General features: G+C 38.3%; 1 protein-coding gene across 12 annotated transcripts in view; it reads left to right on the top strand.

Annotated features, from left to right (window-relative positions):
- Positions 1–22,264, top strand: part of BLTP1 (bridge-like lipid transfer protein family member 1) — a 99,631-nt gene that overhangs the window by 68,131 nt on the left and 9,236 nt on the right. For 5 of the 12 annotated variants that reach the window (XM_068153971.1, XM_068153969.1, XM_068153970.1 and 2 more), the window contains 25 exons: positions 17–255; positions 815–1,059; positions 2,736–2,841; positions 3,634–3,731; positions 4,020–4,205; positions 5,016–5,184; positions 6,172–6,383; positions 7,489–7,687; positions 8,246–8,305; positions 8,554–8,780; positions 9,232–9,432; positions 9,643–9,770; positions 11,163–11,286; positions 11,376–11,485; positions 11,838–11,928; positions 12,921–12,980; positions 14,620–14,864; positions 15,509–15,724; positions 16,850–17,030; positions 17,672–17,864; positions 20,030–20,191; positions 20,304–20,443; positions 21,025–21,229; positions 21,598–21,801; positions 21,911–22,090. In XM_068153971.1, coding sequence (XP_068010072.1) covers positions 17–255; positions 815–1,059; positions 2,736–2,841; positions 3,634–3,731; positions 4,020–4,205; positions 5,016–5,184; positions 6,172–6,383; positions 7,489–7,687; positions 8,246–8,305; positions 8,554–8,780; positions 9,232–9,432; positions 9,643–9,770; positions 11,163–11,286; positions 11,376–11,485; positions 11,838–11,928; positions 12,921–12,980; positions 14,620–14,864; positions 15,509–15,724; positions 16,850–17,030; positions 17,672–17,864; positions 20,030–20,191; positions 20,304–20,443; positions 21,025–21,229; positions 21,598–21,801; positions 21,911–22,090 — 4,181 coding nt within the window. The remainder of the gene's footprint in view (positions 1–16; positions 256–814; positions 1,060–2,735; positions 2,842–3,633; positions 3,732–4,019; positions 4,206–5,015; positions 5,185–6,171; positions 6,384–7,488; positions 7,688–8,245; positions 8,306–8,553; positions 8,781–9,231; positions 9,433–9,642; positions 9,771–11,162; positions 11,287–11,375; positions 11,486–11,837; positions 11,929–12,920; positions 12,981–14,619; positions 14,865–15,508; positions 15,725–16,849; positions 17,031–17,671; positions 17,865–20,029; positions 20,192–20,303; positions 20,444–21,024; positions 21,230–21,597; positions 21,802–21,910; positions 22,091–22,264) is intronic. The other 7 variants (XM_068153979.1, XM_068153981.1, XM_068153974.1 and 4 more) reach the window with 6 other exon arrangements.

Below are 22,264 nucleotides of genomic sequence, written 5' to 3' on the forward strand. Positions count from 1 at the left end.
CTGTGTTGGTAAACAGGCCCCAGCCTACCAAAGAAGATGTTGCGACTCCTTTGCCCTCTGAAAAGACTCCAACAAGCATTAATCAAACACCTGTTGAAACAAATGAGTTTCCCCAGCTGCCAGAAGGCTTAGAAAAGAAGCCTATAGTTCTGAAATTCAGTGCCATGATAGATGGGATAGCTATTGGAGCAGCACTCCTGCCCTCGCTGAAAGCAGAATATAAGATGGGAAGGATGAGGAGTCACGGAATGACAGGTAACAGCACTCTAAAACTTTGCATACATTAGGTCTCTTAGTTAGGCCTTTTAGAAGGATCCAAGAGGACTTCATTTGTGTTGAACTATAGATAGAGCCTTGAATATGTTGTTAGAGGCTTATTTTTTTGAATGTGGACTTCAGTCGTGATTAATACACAGTTGTCAGAGAAAGAATACTAGAGCAGCTGAGGATGTGTATATGTTCATAGTTTCCTCCACAAAGGTTCCTTCTGATTGTTAAAACCAATTTATGATTCTTGATTAGTTAAGAATGAATCCTTATTTTTTAAGGCTACTTGAAAATACTTAAAGGGCCTCAGTAGAGATGAGGGTGGTATGCATGACTCCCTTCTCCATCTAATTACAGTGAAGTCTGCATTTTCTTTACAAAAAGAAAACCCGGAATCATGTGGGTGGATATTTTTAGCTGTAGAGGTCTGTGTACTTCAGTAACATTTAAAAGACTTTTTGAATTCCAGCACTGTTTTCAAATGTAAGGGTAAGTGAAAAATTCTTTTGCCATTCCTATTTCTTCTTTCCCTATCTTCCTTTTACAGGTGCCCAAACAAGATTTAATTTTGAGCTTCCAAACCACAGATTGCGCTTCACTTCAAAAGTCTCTGCCACTGATATGTCAACCATTCCTCCTTCAGCAAGTCTCAACCTTCCTCCTGTCACTATGTCAGGCAAATACATCATGGAAGAACACGATACTTACTCAGACCAAATCTGGAGCATAGATGAACTGCCTGCTAAGCAAGGCTATTACCTACAGGGGAACTACTTACGTTGTGTGGCTGAAGTAGGTGTTGAAGACAGTAGTCATCTTCTGATAACTTGTTGTTCTGTCACATTTTCTATGTGCATTTTCATACTATTTAATAATCTTCCTACTCCAGAACTCTGGGTTTACAGGTTGATCCATATATAGCACTTGCAATTGCATGACACAAACAATGTTCTCAGTCCTTAGTCTGATGAGCTGCCAACATAAGCAGTTGAGACTTCTATATTAGAGTATTTTGAACATGGCATTTTGTGCAAATAAATAATGAAGATATGTTTAGAGCCGTCTTTTGGAATGATGCTTTTCCTCATCAGTGAAGCAGATGAAAATGTGTTATGCTAATGACTCAGTGTCATTTTCAACTGAAAGCTAACACATCAGATCATGTCACATATTTTGCAAAGAGAAATACTGAAAAATTTTCAACCAGATTTCTTGTTTTATAACTGGTTTGTTTTCCCATGACTAGACAGCTCCAGAGATAGGAGAAGTTATATATATCCTTACTAAAGGGTAGAAAGTTTTCTGTTTGAAGCTGAGTGTTCTTCTCCCAGTTTCCACAGATAGTATTCGCAGGGAGAAATTGATGCTACTTTAAAGACAGCTGTCTGGTGGGGAGAAGTGAGGCTTTTCTGCTACCTGTATTTCTTCAGTCAGAAAAATGGTGTGGTGTGTTTGCAGTTGAGACTGCTGATGTTTGCATCTTTATTGGAGGAGTTTAATTAGGTCCTGCTTTTTGTTCAAGACACTTGAGTCATTTCTTGGCTGAAGAAAGACCTTAGGGTTTTCAGATTTGTTTGGCAAGTAAAGCAGCATGGAGGGGCTGCTTAGCAAAGGCAAAACCCAAGTTCAAGTAGTTTTGGAAAATATTTTTATTATGATTATTAAAAAAATAAAATCTTAAGCAAGTTCCTTAGGAATATTCTTCAAGATTAGATTGGACAAATTGACATTGAAAAGTCAGTGAACTTTTCCTGGTACAGTGACTAAATAGTGCACTTGAGAGGTTGATGGCTCCTTTCTATGTTGTTCTGATAATGATTTACTAGCTGGAATTAATCACAGTATCAGTCAGGGTTGGAAGGGACCACAAGGATCATCTAGTTCCAACCCCCCGTGCCCTGGCCAGGGGCACCCCACACTAGATCAGGCTGGCCAGAGCCTCATCCAGCCTGGTCTTAAACACCTCCAGGGACGGGGCCTCAACCACCTCCCTGGACAACCCGTTCCAGGGTCTCACCACTCTCATGGTGAAGAACCTCCTCCTCACAGCCAGCCTGAATCTGCCCACCTCCAGCTTCATTCCATTCCCCCTAGTCCTATCACTACCTGAGATCCTGAGAAGTCCCTCCCCAGCCTTCCTGTAGGCCCCCTTCAGATACTGGAAGGCCACAATTAGGTCACCTCAGAGCCTTTTGTCTATGAATGTTAAGCCCTGAATTTTATTGTTTAAGATAAACTTCAACAGGAGAATAATCTTTTTTTTTATAATAGAGTATGTCCTTCAGTTTTCTGGTAAGCTTTTACAACAGAAAAAAAATTAAAAGCCCAAACTATTCAATGCTCTTTTGTTTCATATCAATAACAATGTAATTGGATTTGGCAAGAGATGCCTGAAAATCAAAGATGCACTGTTTTGTAAAAATAAATATGGTTTAAAAAGCTTGTTCTGAAGTTTTGTATTTTTGCAGGTCGGTTCCTTTGAACATAACCTCACAACTGATCTCTTGAATCATTTAGTCTTTGTACAAAAAGTGTTCATGAAGGAAGTAAATGAAGTCATACAGAAGGTTTCAGGTAAGCAGAACATTTAAAAATGTCTTTAAATAAGTTCTTTAAACCTTGTTTGATGCTTTGAGAGTTGTTGGGATCAGCTCTTTATTTCATAATGCAACAAAAATTTCCAGAGCCTCTGTTGTTACTTCAAATTCCAGCTCTGCTCCTTGGAGTGCTAGATGCAAATTGATGCTGTATGTTAGAGAGAGAATGTTACAGAATGACAATAAATATTCAACAGCAGGTGAAATTTCAAGTGTGTTGTGTTTTGCACTTTCTGAGCTATTGTAAAAGGCCATTACAGAAATATAGAGTGTGGAAAGATTGATTAACAGTTGGAAACATCACAAGGAAAGATAAACTAAGAAGCGGTTTCCAAGTGAAAGGAGTGTGTCTGTATGCATCCATGCACTTTTTTCATATACCTCTGTGTGTGTTTGTGTATATTCATGTATGCAATCATATGTAAAAGAAATGGGCAGGTCCTGGTGACATGCCCTCAGGGGAGTTAGGTGAAAAGAAAATAGAAAACATCAGAATCCCTGAAGGATAAGAAGAAAACAAATTTTAACCACTCTGATTGTTTGTTCCAAGCAAAATACATTAGCTCTGGGTAGTTAAGGGAACATTTAGGAGAAGAATTAACCTTTAACAGCTGTCATTATTCTATTAGGACAGTTTTTATTGAGGAACACAAAGAAGTAAAATGGGAAACCTATACAGCTTAATGCACTGTCACATATTTTTTGCATCTATTTGTTTTAAAATGTTTTCTTTCCTAAACCTCTGAATGTGTGTATTTCATGTGTGCAGGAGGGGAGCAGCCCATACCTCTTTGGAATGAACATGATGGCACAGCTGATGGAGACAAACCAAAAATTCTTCTTTACTCCTTAAGCCTACAGTTTAAGGTAATCTTATGACAAAATAGTGGTCCTAGATGGTCCTAGTGGGTTTGGGGTTTTCACCTCAAAGTTTATTGAGTTAGGAATACTCTGCATGAAGAAACATACCTGGGGTTTGCTTCCTGTCATCTTTTAAAATAGCCTAGTGGCATTGCATTGTGGAAAAGAGATTGTGTACACTTTTTTGCTGCTCAATGGAAATTTTTGTTTGTTTGTTTTGGAGTTGTTTCTTCCCCCTTTCCAGTTTGTCTCTGAACCAGATCCTAATCACTTTGTACCTTCCTTACTCATTAGGGAATTCAAGTGACAGCTACAACGCCCTCAATGCGAGCTGTGAGATTTGAAACTGGATTGATAGAACTTGAACTCTCAAACAGACTGCAAACCAAAGCGATGCCTGGAAGTAGCAGCTACCTCAAACTGTTTGGGAAATGCCAGGTGGACTTAAATCTGGCACTAGGACAGATTGTTAAACATCAGGTTGGTGCTCAACATCTTTGATTATTATTATTATTGTTGGTTGTTCTTCCCAGCTTTTCTTTTGTCAAAAAAAAAAAATCAGCATTCTGCAGCACACACTTCTTGAATATGCTCTTGTATTTGGTGAAATGGTTGAGCAAAAGAAATCACTTGAGGTGACAAGGGACTGGAAGTGACTTCTCCAAAGAAGTAGTAAGTCTTCATTATGAAAGGCCAGTATAGGTCAAAGGAGTCAAATATAGACTTCATACTATTAGTATTTTAGAACTTACTAGCCCTTTGCAGCAATGGCTTTGCTACTAAGTCAGAGTCGATTTTTATGTTAATATTGCGTATATTTTTAGGTTACATGAATGAAATAATGAGATCAGACAAGATCCAAGCTTGACTAGACCTAAATTTTGTCCTAGTTCATCTGTATTAGGGTGACAATTGTATCTCTTGGATTCTTAATCCTGCTGTTGCCTGGAATCGCTAATTCTGACAAATGCAAATGTGATGCCTAGAAACAAATGCAAGTCTTAGAACCTATAAATGTGCTGTCACAATAGAGGATCTGGATGTATAAATAGTTATCATAGTTACTATTTTATGATAAATAAGGAAAATGACATTGTGATCAGAATTTAAGAAAATTGAATCTCCTCAGAAGAGCTCTGGCTAAAAGAGAAAAAGTGGAAAGGAGACATCTTTATTTCTTGTCATGAATTTACATTGTGTCAAAAGTAGTAATTTGATTGCTTTTCCCTGTCCCTGAACTCCTACCTGCTGCAAACTCCTCCCCCTTCCCATTCTTTTTAACATTTTAAGGTTTATGAAGAAGCTGGCTCAGACTTTCATCAAGTTGCCTATTTCAAGACAAGAATTGGATTAAGAAATGCTCTCCGAGAAGAAATCAGTGGCTCATCAGATAGAGAAGCTGTGCTCATTACTTTGAACAGACCAATTGTTTTTGCTCAGCCTGTGGCCTTTGATAGAGGTATTGAAGAGACAATTGCTATAAATTTGCCTTCAGACTGAGGAAGCTTTTTTGCTTTTCTTTTTCCTCCCCCTTTTCAAAGAAACTTGATTATTTAACATTTTGTATTTTCATGCTGAATCAAAACGTTATGTAGTTGAGGAATTTAAGAGATCTAGTGCCTACCTGGAAGGGCCAGAGAGGTGGGCTGAGGAGACTCTCCTGAGGTTTAATAAGGCAAAGTACAAAAATGATCGGAGGACTGGAGTGCCTCCCCTGTAAAGACAAGCTGAAAGAATTGGGGCTGGAGATGAGATCGCTCTGGGGAGATCTTATAGTTGCATTTCAATATCTGAAGGGGACCTGCGGGAAGGTTGGGGAGGGACTCTTTAGAAGGGCTTGTAGCAATAGGACAAGGGACAATGGTTTTGAACTGGAGCAGGGTAGATTAAGGTTGGACATAAGGAATAAATTCTTTACAATGAGAGTGGTAAAATACTGGAACAGGTTGCCCAGGATGTGGTTGAGGCCCTGTCCCTGGAGACAGTCAATACCAGACTCGATGTGGCCCTGGGCAGCCTGCTCTAGTTGGAAGTGTCCCTGCTCACTGCAGGGGGTTTGCACAAAATGACCTTTGAGGGTCCCTTTCAACTCAGTGCAATCTGTCAATCTGTTAATAGTTCCTAATGTTAAAAATTTTATTTGCTGAGCTGGTTAGTTTTCAGATGGTTTGGAGCAAGTTGCTTTCTAAGTCTTCACAAATCAATAATGCTGAGAACACTTTCTGTATAACTAATGTGTCCACTTTGATGCTAAATAGTCAGCTGTGTCCATCTTGTCCTTTGCAGCATGAATCTGTTCATTACCTCCCAAATGTGTCTCTCCACTGTTGTACATGCCTGTCTTAAATTAAAGGAGAAACCATAAAAAAGAAAAAAAAGTTGACTGAATGTGCTTTTATTGTTGTGTGAGCTGATTTCAATGAAGCATTTCTGCTTTCTTCATAAGCTGTGCTGTTTTGGCTAAACTACAAGGCTGCCTATGACAACTGGAATGAGCAGAGAATGGCTTTACATAAAGATATTCATATGGCCACAAAAGAAGTAGTTGATATGCTCCCTGGAATCCAACAAACCTCTGCACAGGCTTTTGGAACCCTCTTTCTTCAGCTGACTGTCAATGACTTGGGAATTTGCCTGCCCATCACAAACACACCTCAGGTAATCACAATACCTGAAGCAACTAGTAATAGCCTGCTACTGAAATACCTATCTGTATGTGATACATGGATTTTATGTCCTTAAATGTAATTTTTAATCACACCAACACACAATTCATGGAATGCTGATAATTGCACTAGTAACATGGCTTGTAATATAAATGTGTGTCCTCATTTACAGAAGAGCTAAGTTATGCATGTCTTGAGGAAACCAAATGAATTCTTGTTCACAGGAAGCAGCACTTTGTAAAGCCCTTGGAAGTGTTTCAGATGGAACATATTTGCTTGAAAGCTTCCATCAGAAATTCTAATTTGTATTTTTGTCAAACTCTGAAAACTGTTGGCTTTAATGTGGTTTTCTTTTTCATTTGTTTGGTTAATTAAAACAAGGAATGGGAGAAAGAACAACTAGTTGAGATACATAGATGCATGTTTTCCAGTTACCTTCTAGTAGGAACTCAGACTTAGTTAAAGAAAGATACTTAGAATGCAATCACTGACCAGTTGTCTATCATAGTAGTACATAAGTGGTACGAACCTATGCTGGATCAAAAGAAGTCTAACTTTAGATGGAATATATGGGCTTTTTGGCAGGTAAGCAAAATTACAGGCCTTCATACACAAAGAGATGAAAAATAATCTGTGTATTTAAGACTGTGCATAGTTGTCAGTATCAAAATAAGCACAAAATGATAATGTAAAATTAAAGCTACTTTTCATTATTCAGTCAACTGATGTGCAACCCTTCTTTGGAGGAGAAAAAAATAATCAGTCCTGGGCTTGTGTTCTGAGGTCTTGGGGCTATATGATTTATAGCCATTCATTGCCCAGTTCTTGATCAAAAATGGATTTTCTTTCCTTTTCCAGTTAAGCTTGAGTCCTGGTGCCCTAATACATTTATAATACAGGTGATGAATTTAGAAAACACTGCAAGACATGGTACAGTCAGATGTGATGCTACTGAGAGTTCTGCAGGGAAGGAAAAATGCAAGATGTAAGAAGGGGATCAGTTTTCTAATATGGAAAGGAAACTGCCATTGAACACATCTAACACAATAGCAGTTTAACATTGCAATGACCACTAAATTGTGGCTTTTCTTTTTCAGTCTAACCACACTGCAGACCTTGACACGGGCTCTGCTTTAGTCCTGACTATTGAAAGCACCTTAATCACTGCCTGCTCTTCAGAGTCTTTAGTTAGCAAAGGCCATTTTAAAAACTTCTGTATCCGCTTTGCTGATGGCTTTGAGACAAGCTGGGATGACTGGAAACCAGAAATCAGAGGAGATCTAGTCATGAATGCATGTAAGTGGGTGTGATTTCCTACTGGACAATAGTATTTCAGATAAAAATCCTCTTTTACTCTTTTCTGTGATTTCTTAAAATGCTGAATTTCCCCCTAAAATACCAAAGATGTTTTGAAAGCAAAGTTAGATATGGACCTGAAAGGTTGTATTACTGTGTTGTTTTCCTTTATGAATACCTTTGTTGCTCTATGTCCCATTTAAGTTCTGTCTGGGAGATGTTGTAACAGTTGATTGAGTTGTTATTAGATAATTTCAGAAGGACTCAGTAAGTTTTGAATAGTTAAATACAGATTCATTTATGTGTGTGTGTGTGTATGTATATATCTGTCTTTAATTGCAGTGAAGATTCTAGAACTTGTATGGATATCTAATTTGATATTACCAAGTAAATTCACTTTAAATAAGAATTTCCATTCAATGGGAATAAAAACTAAGCCTCCTATCCAAAGCCACTTATGCTTTAATGGTGAAAGGCAACAGACTGAGGTGGAATTTGGAAGGGCTGGTCTAAAGCACCTTTGACTGTCTGCCTAATCAATGTATCTGCTTCACACAGGTGTCGTGCCAGATGGTACATATGAAGTTTGTTCTAGGACAACAGGGCAGGCTGCAGCAGGTAATACACTATTTTAGTAAATCAAATCCTCTAAACATAAAGATTTCATAAAACATTAACTTAAAATCCCATAACATGTTGTAATTTCATTGGTGGAATTCTTTTTGTTAGCTTGTTTACTGTCTTCTGTTGCTGGTAAAACTCTTCTTTGGTTTTGTCTGCTCTATCTTTTGAAGCTATTCCAATTTTTGAGTAACATCAGCAACACTGATGGCTGACTACATTTTTGTTTGTTTTTTTTAATACAGAAAGTAGTAGTGCTGGAACCTGGACTCTGAACGTGCTTTGGAAGATGTGTGGTATTGATGTCCATATGGATCCAAACATTGGGAAAAGATTGAATGCTTTGGGCAATACCCTCACAACTTTGACAGGAGAAGAAGATATTGATGATATTGCTGACCTCAACTCTGTAAACATAGCTGACCTTTCAGATGAGGATGAGGTTGACACCATGTCTCCCACTGTACATGCAGTAAGTGAATCTATCATAGTAAGTGCTACTAATTAAAAAAGGCATGGCAAAGTCTTCAGTCAAATGGAAAGATCTTAGTCTTGATTTAAGTCCAGCATGTATGTTTGTTCTCTAACTCCAAGAAATCAGAGATAATATTTCTGCTAGTGTTTTGTGGAAATACCAGTTTGGATTTGAACATGTGGAGGAACAATACCTAAGTGCAGGTACCTGAACTGGAGAAGCTGTGGCTGTAGATAGGTTTTCTTAGTGGGAGAGTAAGTTACTAATGTGAGCAAACTGAAAAAAATGTTTTTGGGGGGCTTCTAGCCAATATGCTACTGACCTTGCTTTTTGGCTTCACATAACAGTATTTTAATAGATGTTCTTAAGTTTCTATCTTTAATGTCTCTTGCCTGCCAGCAGTGCCAGTGTTAATTCCAGAACACTAATGTTCCTGTTTGTTGTTTAGAAATCAGGTGGAGGTTCACTGTATGGAGATGCACGCAAGCTAACATTTGGGCAGCGGATTGTTAATCACCTGCTGGGTTTGAGCTCCCCAACCCATCGATACTCTGTTCCTGTAGAATATCTATTGGGGTCAGCGAAGTGTGATTCTCTTCAGTCTAGCAGATCACACATGAAAGCAGGCAGATCCTGCTCATGGGGACATGTATGTAGTAGTTACAGTGTATCTAACTGAATGATGGGGTTTGGATCACTGGAAAAAAAACAATCCAATCAGCTGCCTTTTGAGATGAAACTGATCTTTTGCATGCTCTAGTCCAGATTTTGAGGTGTGAAATTCACTTTGCCTATTGTTAAATCGCACTAACGTGCCAGCTTTTGATGAGAGCGTTAATTCAGTGCTTGTTTTAAATAGGAGACGGTTGAACACCGACGGCAGGGAGCTTCTAGTATCCAAACAGAACAGCGAGGAAGAAAGTTTGTGAAACGTTTAGTTGATATTAGAGAACTCAATGAGCAAGCTAAAGTCATCGATGACTTAAAGTAAGTTGGGTTTTCTTTTAGCGCACGAAGTTTGGGCTAGCAAACTGCAGCTGACCCTTCTGTTTGTATCCCATATCTTGTGGCATTCTGATGGCTAGGTGTGAATCTTTATTTAAAAGTCAAAAATTGCTTTTTTTTAGATTCCATAAAAAAACCAAAACCCTCTCTATGCAAATACTTTCTCAGATGTCTCAAGTTCTTCTCCAAGTGTCAAATTAGTCTATATTCTTTCTGGTTCTGCATTACAATGGCTGATTATAATCAATTTCCCATTGATTTTAAATCATTTTGATTTATTACCATGGTGATGCCTTGAACAAAATATATTACTTTTTAAGTCTATTAAGATGATTCTCATTCACTGGAGAAGAAAAAAGGGACTAGTTTTGCATCCTGTAGGTGGTATTTTAAAATTAAATCTCCTATGCTGTACTTGAAAACCCTGAAGAAAAAATTACTTCAAATGTAATAAATTCTACCTGAACTTCTGTGAATTTTACGAATAATTTTTTGTAGTCATAGTTTGTTGGCCTTGCTTTTTTTGTTTTGGTCCCCTTCCCTAAGACAGACTTTCTGTAAATGGATCTGTCTGGGATAGGAATATGGAGCTTGGTAATTACTTGTTAAATAATGAAGAGGAGACACGTTTTACTGCTTGCACTTGGAATGAAATTCTGCCACCATTCAGAGGACAGTTGTATCTGAACTCTGGAATTTTAGGTTAATTGTTTCTTCTAATATGAGTTGAAGAATCTGAATTCAGCTTTATGCCTGTCTTTCCTGTTTGCAAGTGCTACAGTAGACTGGGATTCTTGGAAAACAGCAGTTGCTTCATGGAGGTTTCAAAATTCTTTAGCAGAGCGCTTTTTCTGCAAGAGATCAACTATAGGAGGCTGGCGTTGGTGTGACAGGGCTTTGTGCTATTACAGCAGGAGGATTTTGCTTCTTTTTGATGGGGAGTCTCAGATCTGCCCTTTTGTTTTTAATTAAACATTTTCATGTGATTGAAAGAGTATAGGAAATTCCATACTTCAGTTGTTTCCGAAAGCCCTAGGTGTAACGAGAGTAGCTGTGTTGCCACTCTTATTCTCCACCTTAGTTAGCATTGTGGTAGCAGTGGTGTTTGGGGGTCTCCTTGCATGGTAGTTTGTTCTACATCCTCTCACTGCTCTGTTAAGTCACTTGGAGAAAGAAACTTTAAATCCTGTCCTGTTAAGGACAAAATATTATACCTGACAAGAAAAAAATCTATCGTGAAACAAGAATTAAAAACAATAGAGAAAAATGGCCTAATTCTCAGGGAAAGCAAAGCATCATTTCAGCACAGATTTTAAAATGGGGGAAAGTAATGTCTCCTGTTTGTAAGATAGCTTAACCATGATTTATCCCCAGAAAATTAGGTGCAAGTGAAGGAACTATAAATCAAGAAATTCAGCGCTACCAGCAGCTGGAGTCGGTGGCTGTGAACGATATCCGCCGAGACGTTCGCAAAAAGCTGCGCAGATCCAGTATGAGGGTGAGCAGCAGTAACCTCCTCTAACAACATGATGGCAGCTGCATTGCATGTTTTTCAGTTGTTACATTTAAATGTTATTTTTGTTTTAGGCTGCCTCCTTGAAAGACAAATGGGGTCTCAGCTACAAGCCCAGCTATAGCCGATCTAAGAGTATTTCAGCATCAGGAAGACCACCTCTGAAGAGAATGGACAGAACAAGGTAAGCTTCTGGAGATCTGAGAGCAACAGCTGTCTTTGTAACAGAGGAAATACTGAACTTTGGCTGTTACAGTCCTTGTACTCACATAAACAAATAAGCAGAGGTTGGCTAGCAATAGGCCACATGCCAAGTAATGTATAATTTGCTTCTCTTCCTCATTTTTTCTGTTTGTGTACCCAAAGTGCTTCTGATTTTTTTTTATTTTTTTTTTTTAATGCTTTATTCCTTCATAGAACTCTACATAGTGACTGTACTTTTTTATTGTCTTGTGTGTGAGTGGTTAAATGTTTGCATGGACATAAACCCCTGTTATAAAACTCAAGAAGGTGCTGTGGTTTGGTTTTGCATATAGCTCTCGACTAGGAGACAGTGAAGACCTCCCAGACATCCGTGTAGATGCTGCATCTCCTGGGCCCAGAGTAACCTTCAACATACAGGATTCTGTAAGAATTACTTTACATGCCATATATTTTTCAATCACATTCCCTGCAGTATTTGGGCACAAGTTTGGGATAGGTATAGCTATGCAGACCAGAACTGCTTATATCATAGAATGGTTTGGGTTGGAAGGGGCCTCAAAGGTAGTCTAGTCCAACCCCCCTGCAGTGAGCAGGGCCATCTTCCACTAGATCAGATTGCTCAGATCCTCGTTGAGCCTGCCCTTGAATATCTCCAGGGATGGGACTTAACTGCCTCCCTGAGCAAAATGTTCTAGTGTTCCACAACCCTCACGCTAAAGAAGTTGCTCCTAACATCCAATCTCAATCTCTTCTTCCCTAATTTCAAGCCATTGCTCCTTGTCCTATTACTGCAGTCCTTTGTAAAGTCCCTCTGCAGACTTCTTGTAGGCCCCCTTCAGGTACTGGAAGGCTGTTATTAGGTCTTCCTAGGGCCTTCTGTATTCTCCAGGCTGAACAATCCCAGCTGCCTCAGCATGTCCTAGTAGCCCTGATCATCTTTATGGCCCTCCTCTGGACCTGCTCCATCAGGTGCATGTCCTTCCTGTGTTGAGGGCTCCAGAGCTAGTGCATGCCTCAAATTATGGCTGTGTTTTTGGAAGACAGATTTGTTTTGACAGATGTCTTTTGGTTTCTTAACACACAAATTAATGCAATCATTAGTGAAACTATTTGAAAATCGTTTTGGAGGTTTTATTAGGCTGATGCAGTAGTAATTGTTGTGTAATTACCAGAACTGTGCAAAAATCATCATAGCATTTTTGTGTTTGAACATGTTTAGAGTTTTGGAAGTGGGTTTTAGTCACTTTGCTGTATCCCTACAGGTATATCTCTGTGTGTGTTTGAAGAGATTGTTGAATCATTCATTTTGTTTGTTGTGTTTTCTCATTTTAAAAATGTTCCTATTATGTTGGGTTTTGCATGGCTGACTTTATTGTAATTGTTTTAATTTATTTTTTTTCCCACTTCTAATTAAGTTGAATAAAACAGCTTTGGTGATTGCACAATCCAGCTGTCCAGGGGAAGGGTATTTTCAGGTATTTCTGAGAAGAAACAAGTACTCTTTGCCAGAGAACTAATTTACCTCACAGGGAGCTGCTTTTCAATGCTTTCATCTCTTTTGCACTTAGCTAAACAGAATGTATATCAGATTTCAAAATATTTAAATTTGAATAGGTCAAATAAGCAGAAGAACAGGGCTGATTTTTTTAATGAACTTTGCAAAGTGTTTCCACACACTTGTGTAAACCTGAAACTTGCTAGTCTTTTTAAAATGAATTACTGGAATTCTGTTAGTATGTTTGTAGAGACTGATCAAGGTTGATGTAAAGTGATGGAAGTCTTCCAACCTTGAAGTGTGCTTTAGAAGAAAAACCTTGGTGTGTGCCTTCATCTCTTACATCGTGTTCCAAGACTGCAGGCATCAACAACAGTACAAAATAATTGCTAGGGGGGAGGACATCTTCTCATGCTCTGTTTCTATTGGAACTCCTGTAGTTACTAGGAATATTTTCAAATAATACTGAGTAGGGGATGTACTGAAACTTAATATCCAGAGAAAAGAATGGTGGAGTTCTTCAACTGCTTTAAAAAACATGCACAGGGAAAATCACTACTGAAGATTTGTTTGATTTTTTTTCTCAAAACAAACCCCCAAAGCAACCAAACTCAAACAAAACCTGACCCAACAAAACCACCAACAAAAAACTACAAACCAACAAAAAAAAAAGCCACAAAGCCTAACAACCCCCCCAAAACTGAAGAGATAGTAACCTACTTTTTCTCTCTTCCAACTCACCTCATGCTCCGAGGAAATGCATTATTTCTGAGAGAGGTGGACATGAAACATAGAAATATACTTAAAATCTACCCTGCCTTTTTGATGTTGTTCTATGTAAGCTCCATTAGCTTAAATTTTGCTGGCATATCAGAATGCTATCAAACACTTAGAGCCCAAACCCACGACAATATCTTAGTGACACTAGAATGCTCCCTCTGTTAGAGCAGAGCTCCCATATGAATGTGCAGATGACGACTGCGTAGCTCTATAGTAACACTGTGTGGGTAGTGCTGGTGTTAAGCTAACAAGTCTAGGTATTTGTCACAGGCAGTTTCAGAAGGTGATGTTTGAAAATTGCTTGTGTGGTGTTTGTGGTGTGCTTTATGTGAGAAACAGGAGATCCCTTTTGGAAATTCGGCCCAAAGGTGGTTTGTGTTAAAGCACACATGTCCAGAACTGCAGATCGGTGCTGTACATTCTGTGTTAGCATCTGCATGTGCGCCTCACTAACACTCCTGGGCGCCTCACCCCTCTACAAGGTTCATGATGATTTTTGCTGTCTTGTTCTTTTCTTTCAAAATATTTTTAAGTTGAAATGAACTGTTTCCATTCCTTCTGATGGTGTCAGTTGGTCAGAGCATGATTCGTATTTGGCTAACAGACTGAGCTCAATCACTAGGCAATGGCAAATGTCTCCCTACCAAGCTTTCATTTCTTTCTCATCATCTGCCTTGCAGTTTCTCCACCTGCTGTCTCTGTGTTGTGAGGAGCTTGGGGGATCACAGTTTCTCATAGCAGTCTTGCTTTTTCTTTGTTATTTCCAGATTTATCTAATGCATTCTCAGTGGAAACTGTATCTGTGAAAATTTAATATGTTTTTGTCTTTCTATAATCAGTTTCCAGAGGAGACAGAAATGGACCTTTTGTCTGTAACTATTGATGGTCCCTCCCATTACTCATCTGCTAGTGAAGGCTCATGCTCGGTATTTGGTTCACCCAAAACTCCAGTAGTCTTCTCACCCGGCATTCCCTTCCAGCCTGAAGAAGGACGCCGGGATGACAGCTTAACATCAAGCAGTGAGGACTCTGAGAAGGAGGAGGACCATGAAAGAGAGAGGGCATACTTTTATAGGAAACCTCCGTAAGTAATGGTCCTAAGGCAGAACAGAGAAATTAACAGAGTAGGCTTTAAATACTGACTTCAAAGCTACGAAATCTGTTGTTACTGATGAAGGGTTGAATTTTGCCTTAAGTATATAAGTGGAAGCCAGGGGAGGTGTGTTCAGCAGAGGTGACTGTGAAGGAAGGAGGAATTCTGATCCAAAAGGAATGCAAGTCTTAGAAATTTGAGGGCTTGTAACAGAAAAAAGGAAACTTGGAAAGTGAGTTTTTTAAGTCATGGGGTAGGTTTTAGTGAGATCAAATGACAGATTTGTCAAATGCAGTGTAACTTCCAGTTTTATCCAGTGGTTATACCTCCACAAAGTGCATGTGAAAATAGGTTTACAAATATGAAAATTATTGTATAGCCTTGTTCATTCCTTTTCTTGACTGAGCATTTGAGAAAGGCTTAGTTCTTTGTTGTATCCTGTGCTGAGAAAGGACGCTTAGCAATGTGTTATGTGTTAATGGAAGATGGATCACTGCATTGCTGTGGATTACATAAGGCCTTTTCCACAAAAGCTGTTAAAAGATTCTGAGTGTGCATGTAGTTTAAGAATGTCTCCTTCTATCTGCTGAGGTAAAAGCCATGCTAGTATCTAATCCACAACTGTGCCTGTGCAGGAGCACCTCCCGCAAGAAAGCAACAGGCTTCGCTGCTGTCCACCAGCTCTTCACTGAGCGCTGGCCGACAACGCCTACCAACAGAAGTGTGACTGGCACCACCACAGAGAGAAATATTGACTTTGAACTTGATATCAGGGTGGAAATTGATTGTGGAAAATGTGTACTGCATCCTACAATGGTTCAACAAGAGCACGATGACATTAGTTTACGGAGGTAAGAAATATGTTGTCCTTATGAGGGAGAGGATATGAGTAGCTTATTCTGTTTCAGCTGATGTTTCCATCATTAAGTCATGACCACATCTGCTGTAATTAATGACTCTTAAGCACTGATCTGTTTGAAAAGCATGGAAGATTAATTTGTTACCATCACTTTATTTGTAGCAATTATCACTACTTCAGAGCATGACCATCAGTTGCCATTGTTATGGCTGAGTGTGGCATGGGGAGTTCTCTTATGATCTCTGAGAGCTTTCTTTATTTCCTGAGTGTAAAAGCATGCTGACATAAAGGATCTTTCTTAATAAAAGGCATTTTTTGTTGTCTGACAGAAAAAGTCTTTCTGATCTTAATGAGGTTTGAGCTCATCCTGAGATTTTAAATTCTTCTTTTTTCATGTGCATGTGATTGGGGATCTAACAGCTGCTTTACATGCCTTTTTACATTTGGATAGTTGTTAATAATATTATTATTAATGTTAAGAAACACATTTGTCAATAAATATAATTAATTTTAGGAAACTTACTTGTCAACAAAGATAATTCTTATTAAGTATAGTATAAGGAATGAGATTTACTTGTTTTAACTCACTTGTAAGAAATAGGAGCAAATGAGAAATACTTTTTCTTAGTGAGAGGTGTACCTAGAAGATCTGTAATTACAGGTGATTTGGTTTCTCTGTTTCCAAGACATTTTTCCTAAGAATTTATGTAGAAGGAGAAAGAATCCCTTAAGAATTTATATGAAGGTAGGATTTACAGCAGAGAAGGAACACTGATGAATGTTTTCTCTGTATCAGAGTTTTCACAGATAGCATTATGTAGATGAACTTGACTGTAAGAGCATTGGAAGGTGTTTCTCTAACCACACAGCAATAACTTTGTGGATTTTACTGCCTGAAATAATCACTTAATGCAAGTGATGAAAGAGGAGTGGGCAGACAAAAAGTGAGTGCAGGTCACAGAAAACAGAGTCAAGCAGAGACTGAAATGCTTCCTTTTATAGTTGGTACTACAGATTTGGCTTAGACATCTCTCTAGGCTTTTTACTACTAGAAAATATGCTGTTATTAATCTGAATGTTAAGCTTGTTTTAATAACATGCAATATATTTATTTCAGGAGCTATGATCGGAGTTCCAGAAGTTTGGATCAAGAGTCTCCTTCAAAAAAGAAGAAATTTCAAACTAATTATGCATCTACCACTCATTTACTTGCGGGCAAAAAAGTGCCATCTTCTCTACAGACAAAATCTAGTGATGTGGAAACAACAGTGTTTTATATTCCTGGGGTGGATGTAAAGGTAAAAGGAACATGTAACTTGGCAGAGAACGACTTTCTCTCTGCTCAAATATGACTTCAAAGCAAATACATTGTTACAGTATTTACAAGTTGATATACCTGAGCACCTTGGGAAAGTCTTTTTTGAGTTCTTAGCAGGGGGATAAGCCCAAAGCTTGTATCAAAAGTTCATCAGAAATGGAACTATGTCAAGTGACCCTCCATAACAAACAGCATATGGAATATTAGATAATGAAGTCACTTCCATGAACATTTTATTGTCTAAAAATAGGCATTTGTTTTGGATGTTTTCCTCTCTGACAGGTATATATTGTATATCCTTTTTAAATCAAGGAAGATCTGTTCACTGTTGGTAATTCATGGCAAGGGCCCACTACTGCATAAAGCTCTCTTGCTGAGATGTCTGTATTGCTTAGTGTAGCAGTCTAGGTGTGAAAATGTTTTGAGACAGTCTTCTCTCAAACTCTGTCAAACTGTACATTCCCTTTCGTTATATAACCACTTTTTCTATATCCTAGTAAAATACAGAAATCTGTAATCTATAGATACTAGATCTAATTTTACAGATTAATCTGTAGTCTATGAACTATATAGAAATTGATCTAATTGCATGAAGTAAGTTGATCTTTCCTTGCTTTCCAGTTGCACTACAATTCTAAGACTTTAAAGACTGAATCACCAAATACTTCTCGAGGATCCTCTTTGCCAAGAACCCTTTCCAAAGAGTCCAAGCTGTATGGTATGAAAGATACTGCCACATCTCCTCCTTTAACTAGCACTATCCACAGCAAGACTAACACCTTACTTCCTCCCCAACCCCCACCCATCCCATCAGGTACTTATAGACAATAACCTTCTAAAACTGTCATGGAGGTATCTTTCCTTTGTGTAATCTACTAGCTTTAGATCTGTCTGCACATTACCTGAAGCACTGAATTTATCAAGTCTTAACTTTGGCTGCAAACACCTGGTCCCAGAAGCATGAGTACAGTTCATAAAGCTGCATGTCTAGAAATCTCTGGCCAGCCATTCTCAGTAATGTTTCTGTCATAGTCACCATATCCCAGTGATGGACTTTCACTGTCTTTTTCCATTTGTTAATGGAAAGCAAAATTAAAGTATCTATATGAAAAGTGAATACTGACTGCTTTATTATTCATAATCCAATAAAGAATATAATTCAGATAAATCCTTGCTTCCATATATTACACTCTTCAAAGAACACTTTCAGCTTTTAAGTGCCTTCTGCCACACAAGTAATGTGTAAATTATTGCTTTCTGGAACTTGGTTATTTCCTGTGGTACTGAAGCAGCTGTTTAGCCATTTGATTTAATCAAAATACCTGGCCAGTGTCTTCCACTGTCCTTTAAATAACCATGCTTTGAGTAACAGGAGTTCCAATACTCAAAATTTTGGATCATCTCCAAAGACTCCTGCTTTCAAGCAGGCGTCTGTTGTTATACCACATCAGATCTAGAGCTACATAGATTGCACCACTGGTTTCTGAGACATTCACTCTTCTCTCCATTGGCATCCGAACAGCATTTTAAAAACAAAGCCAGAAGTTTGTCAGAAATTGAGCAGGCAAAATTAATAACTGGGAAATGAAAGATGGGTTGTTTATATTTTTTAATTAAATAAAACAGAGATGTTGGGAGAGAACAGTGAAACAGGGGCACCTTCCTCAATTGTCCATGCTGTTGAACCATTAGCTCTTACTTCCTTAAGTGTACATTCTCTTCATGATTACCAAATGTTGTGTAATCTAGGCTTACAGTACTTTTCTTCAATTTCATTCTGTATTTTCAGATCTTCTTTCCAGTATTTGCTCTACATTTGGTGGGGGGCTTGTGAAAATGGTACTTGTGTGATGACATAAGTGTCTCCCCAAACTAGGAATTGCAATTACTGGATTTAGGCATTGTATTTTCATAATTATTTATTAATGCTGAATTGGGTTTAAACAGATTTATTATTATTTACCTTTCATCTGATATGGAAACACATCTCTTATTGTCATTGGTCTCCAGTAAGAGCAAGATAAGACAGTCTAGTTAGAAGCATTAGGCAGGACAGTTTGGATAGAACAAAAGTTCAGTGCTTGTTTTCTTTAGCAAATAAAATTCATTTTAAGCTCTGTCTTGGGCATTTAGCTAATGCTTCTGTTTTTCGTGGAGAATTAAAATCAATACCTTCAGGTACCTCTCTTCATTCCACTAGTTGTACTTCACAGAGACAGTAACTGAGCTGGTACTAATACCTTCTGTTCATATTTATGTTTTGGTGAGCATGGACCCAAGTTCCAGCCTCTTCCACATGTTTAGAAGAAAGCAAGGTTTAGCCTAGATGTAAGGCAGAAATTTTTTACAATGAGGATGGTTAAACATTATCCCAGGTTGCTCAGAAACTAGTAAATGCCCCATCCTGGAAACATTCAAGGTTAGGTTGGACAGGGCATTCAGCAACCTGATCTAGTTGAAGATGTCCCTGCTTACTGCTGGGTGGTTGGACTACTTGACTTTTAAAAGTCCCTTCTAACCCAAACTAGCCTATGATTCTTGAATGGTCTTTTTATTAGTCTATACTCTGGCCAGCTCAGAGGTTTTAAAAACAGTGGTTTAGGGCCTTTAGTTATTCTTTGTTTAAATAAAATGTTATGCCATTTACAGTTTTAATTTTGTGACGTATATTCTCAATTTAAACTGACTTTCTTTCTAGGTTCATGTATTCATTTTTCCTAATTCCACTTTAATTTCCAGCCAGCTGCAGTTATCTGTGTGTCTGGTTTCAGTGAAGTGGTTAAGAACACATGCTTTTGCACAGTTTTCTTAGTTAAAACTTAGAGCTTAATGTTTTCTAACTGATCAGATTTATGCTTTTTCAGATGATTATACAGGGAATTGGAGGAAACAGCTGTTGGTTATGAAGTATCTTCTAATGTTTATCAGTTATGGTTGAGTGGTACTACATTAGACAAATTTATCTTTTAAATGTTGCAGCCAAAGGGAAAGGAAGTGGTGGTGTGAAAACTGCTAAACTATACGCATGGGTTGCGCTCCAGTCATTGCCGGAGGAAATGGTGATTAGCCCATGCCTGCTGGACTTTCTAGAGAAAGCTCTTGAAACCATTCCAATTACACCCATTGAAAGGAATTACACAGGTCAGTTCCATATTTAGATTCTAGACTCCACACTTTTCTCTGTTTTGTCTTCTGGTGGCATTGAGCTCCAGTTAAATTCCACTCTCTAATGAATTCTTGTACTTGTTAAAAGCTGTTAGTTCACAGGATGAAGATATGGGACAATTTGATATACAAGACCCTTTAGAAGAGTCTACAACTTCATTAGTATCATCGTCAACATCAGCATACTCATCCTTCCCAGTAGATGTGGTGGTTTATGTACGAGTTCAGGTGAGGTTTTAACTCCATGTTCAGTGTAGTAAGTGAGAAAATCCACGCTTCTAAGTTTGCTTTTTGAAAAATAACAAATGTTTTGAAGTGTTCTTTCTGAGCTATCAGTGTCTAGTGTGATAATAAACCAGGTGCCAGCAGAAGTTTTGATGTATTTTAGTCCCTTGAAGGCCAAAGAAATTAATTACTTGGAGAAGTTCTGAGCATTTCTAATTATTACTTCTTTCTTGTCCCTTGCTTGAAAATATCTGTCATAACTAGAATGCCTATCCACTGTTTACAGGTACCATTACAAACCAAAAATAATAATAACATTTTTCTCACTTGATGATCCAGGCTTCCTGTATCTAAGGTTTTTAAAAACTGGTCCAAATAACCCTGGTGCTGGAAGGCTTCCCTGAAATTAATTTATCTGTATAAATTGTATATAGTTACCTTACTAATTCTAAAACCAGTCTGAAAAGGCTGAGATGTGCTTGGATTTTAAAAAATAAATACATAGCCCTCTATAAAGCCAAATTTGTGATGTTTATAAGAATTTATTTGTTCATTGAATGCTTTATTTTCTTTCTGTCTTTCAGCCCTCTCAAATCAAGTTCAGTTGCTTGCCAGTATCCAGAGTCGAATGCATGCTGAAGTTGCCTTCCCTGGATCTTGTTTTCTCTTCAAACCGAGGAGAACTGGAAACACTAGGCACAACATACCCATCAGAAAATGTGTCAGTTAGTGGCAATACTTCACAGAGCAGCTCAAAGAATTCCATTAGTAAATCTGGAGCACCAGGTGGTATGTGTATGAATATTTATACTATGTACAGCATGCAGCTTATTTAATAGAATATTCTCGTGTCTGTAATTAGAGCAGAAGATGAGCTTTTACACACCTTAAGGCTATAGCCATTTATGTATTAGTGAGTTTAGTAGAATTTCTTTCTGGTGTATCAATTTCCTATAAAAGCTTGCACAGAAAATGTGTTGCAGTTTTTCTTTCATTGGTTAAGTGAGTTCAGTTGTCTCATATGAATGGCTAGCATCAGCACACAGACTATTTGAAGCTACAGTGCTGGTCTGTTTAATATTGCAATTAACAGTGTTTCATGTTTGAGAATGCATTTGTAGTAAAACTAATTTTTGGCCAAAACCTGTTGACTTCAGGTTCCTCACCCGGACTAGGGAGCCCTCTTGGCAGGACACGGCACAGCAGCAGTCAGTCAGACCTGACAACGTCAAGCAGCAGCTCTTCAGGCCTGAGCTTCACTGCCTGCATGTCAGACTTCTCCCTTTATGTCTTCCATCCATACGGAGCTGGAAAACAAAAATCTGCTGTTACTGTTCTAACCCCTGGATCAGGAGCCTTAGGTACAGAAAAAGTTTTGGCTTGCTTTAGTGAACACAGTTCAAGTTTGGTATGGTTTTCTGAACCGAAGATTGGAAAAGGCCACAGAAGATTAAGCTTTTTCCTTTCTAGGTAACGTGGATGAGGAGCCAACGTCCGTCACTGGCCGGAAGGATTCTTTGAGCATTAACCTTGAGTTTGTGAAGGTCAGCCTGTCACGGATAAGGCGTTCAGGAGGCTCCTCCTTTTTTGAGAGTCAAGCTGCAAGCAAAGCCACCAGCAAGATAGATACTACACTGATAAACATATCTGGTAAATGCTTGCTGCATTTCAATCCCATCAATTCAGCTAACTGCAGAACTGCTGTTCCAGTGGTTGGAACAGCAATTTTTGTAGACATTATATAGAAACCATCTATTCATAGTGTGTAGTCAAATTTTTGTTACTACTGTGAGTTTACAAGTGTGTGTATATCATCTTTTCTTT

The sequence above is a fragment of the Melanerpes formicivorus genome, unplaced genomic scaffold (assembly GCF_026170545.1).
Source record: "Melanerpes formicivorus ecotype bairdi unplaced genomic scaffold, bMelFor1.0.p_v2 SCAF_27, whole genome shotgun sequence".
NCBI lineage: Eukaryota > Metazoa > Chordata > Aves > Piciformes > Picidae > Melanerpes > Melanerpes formicivorus.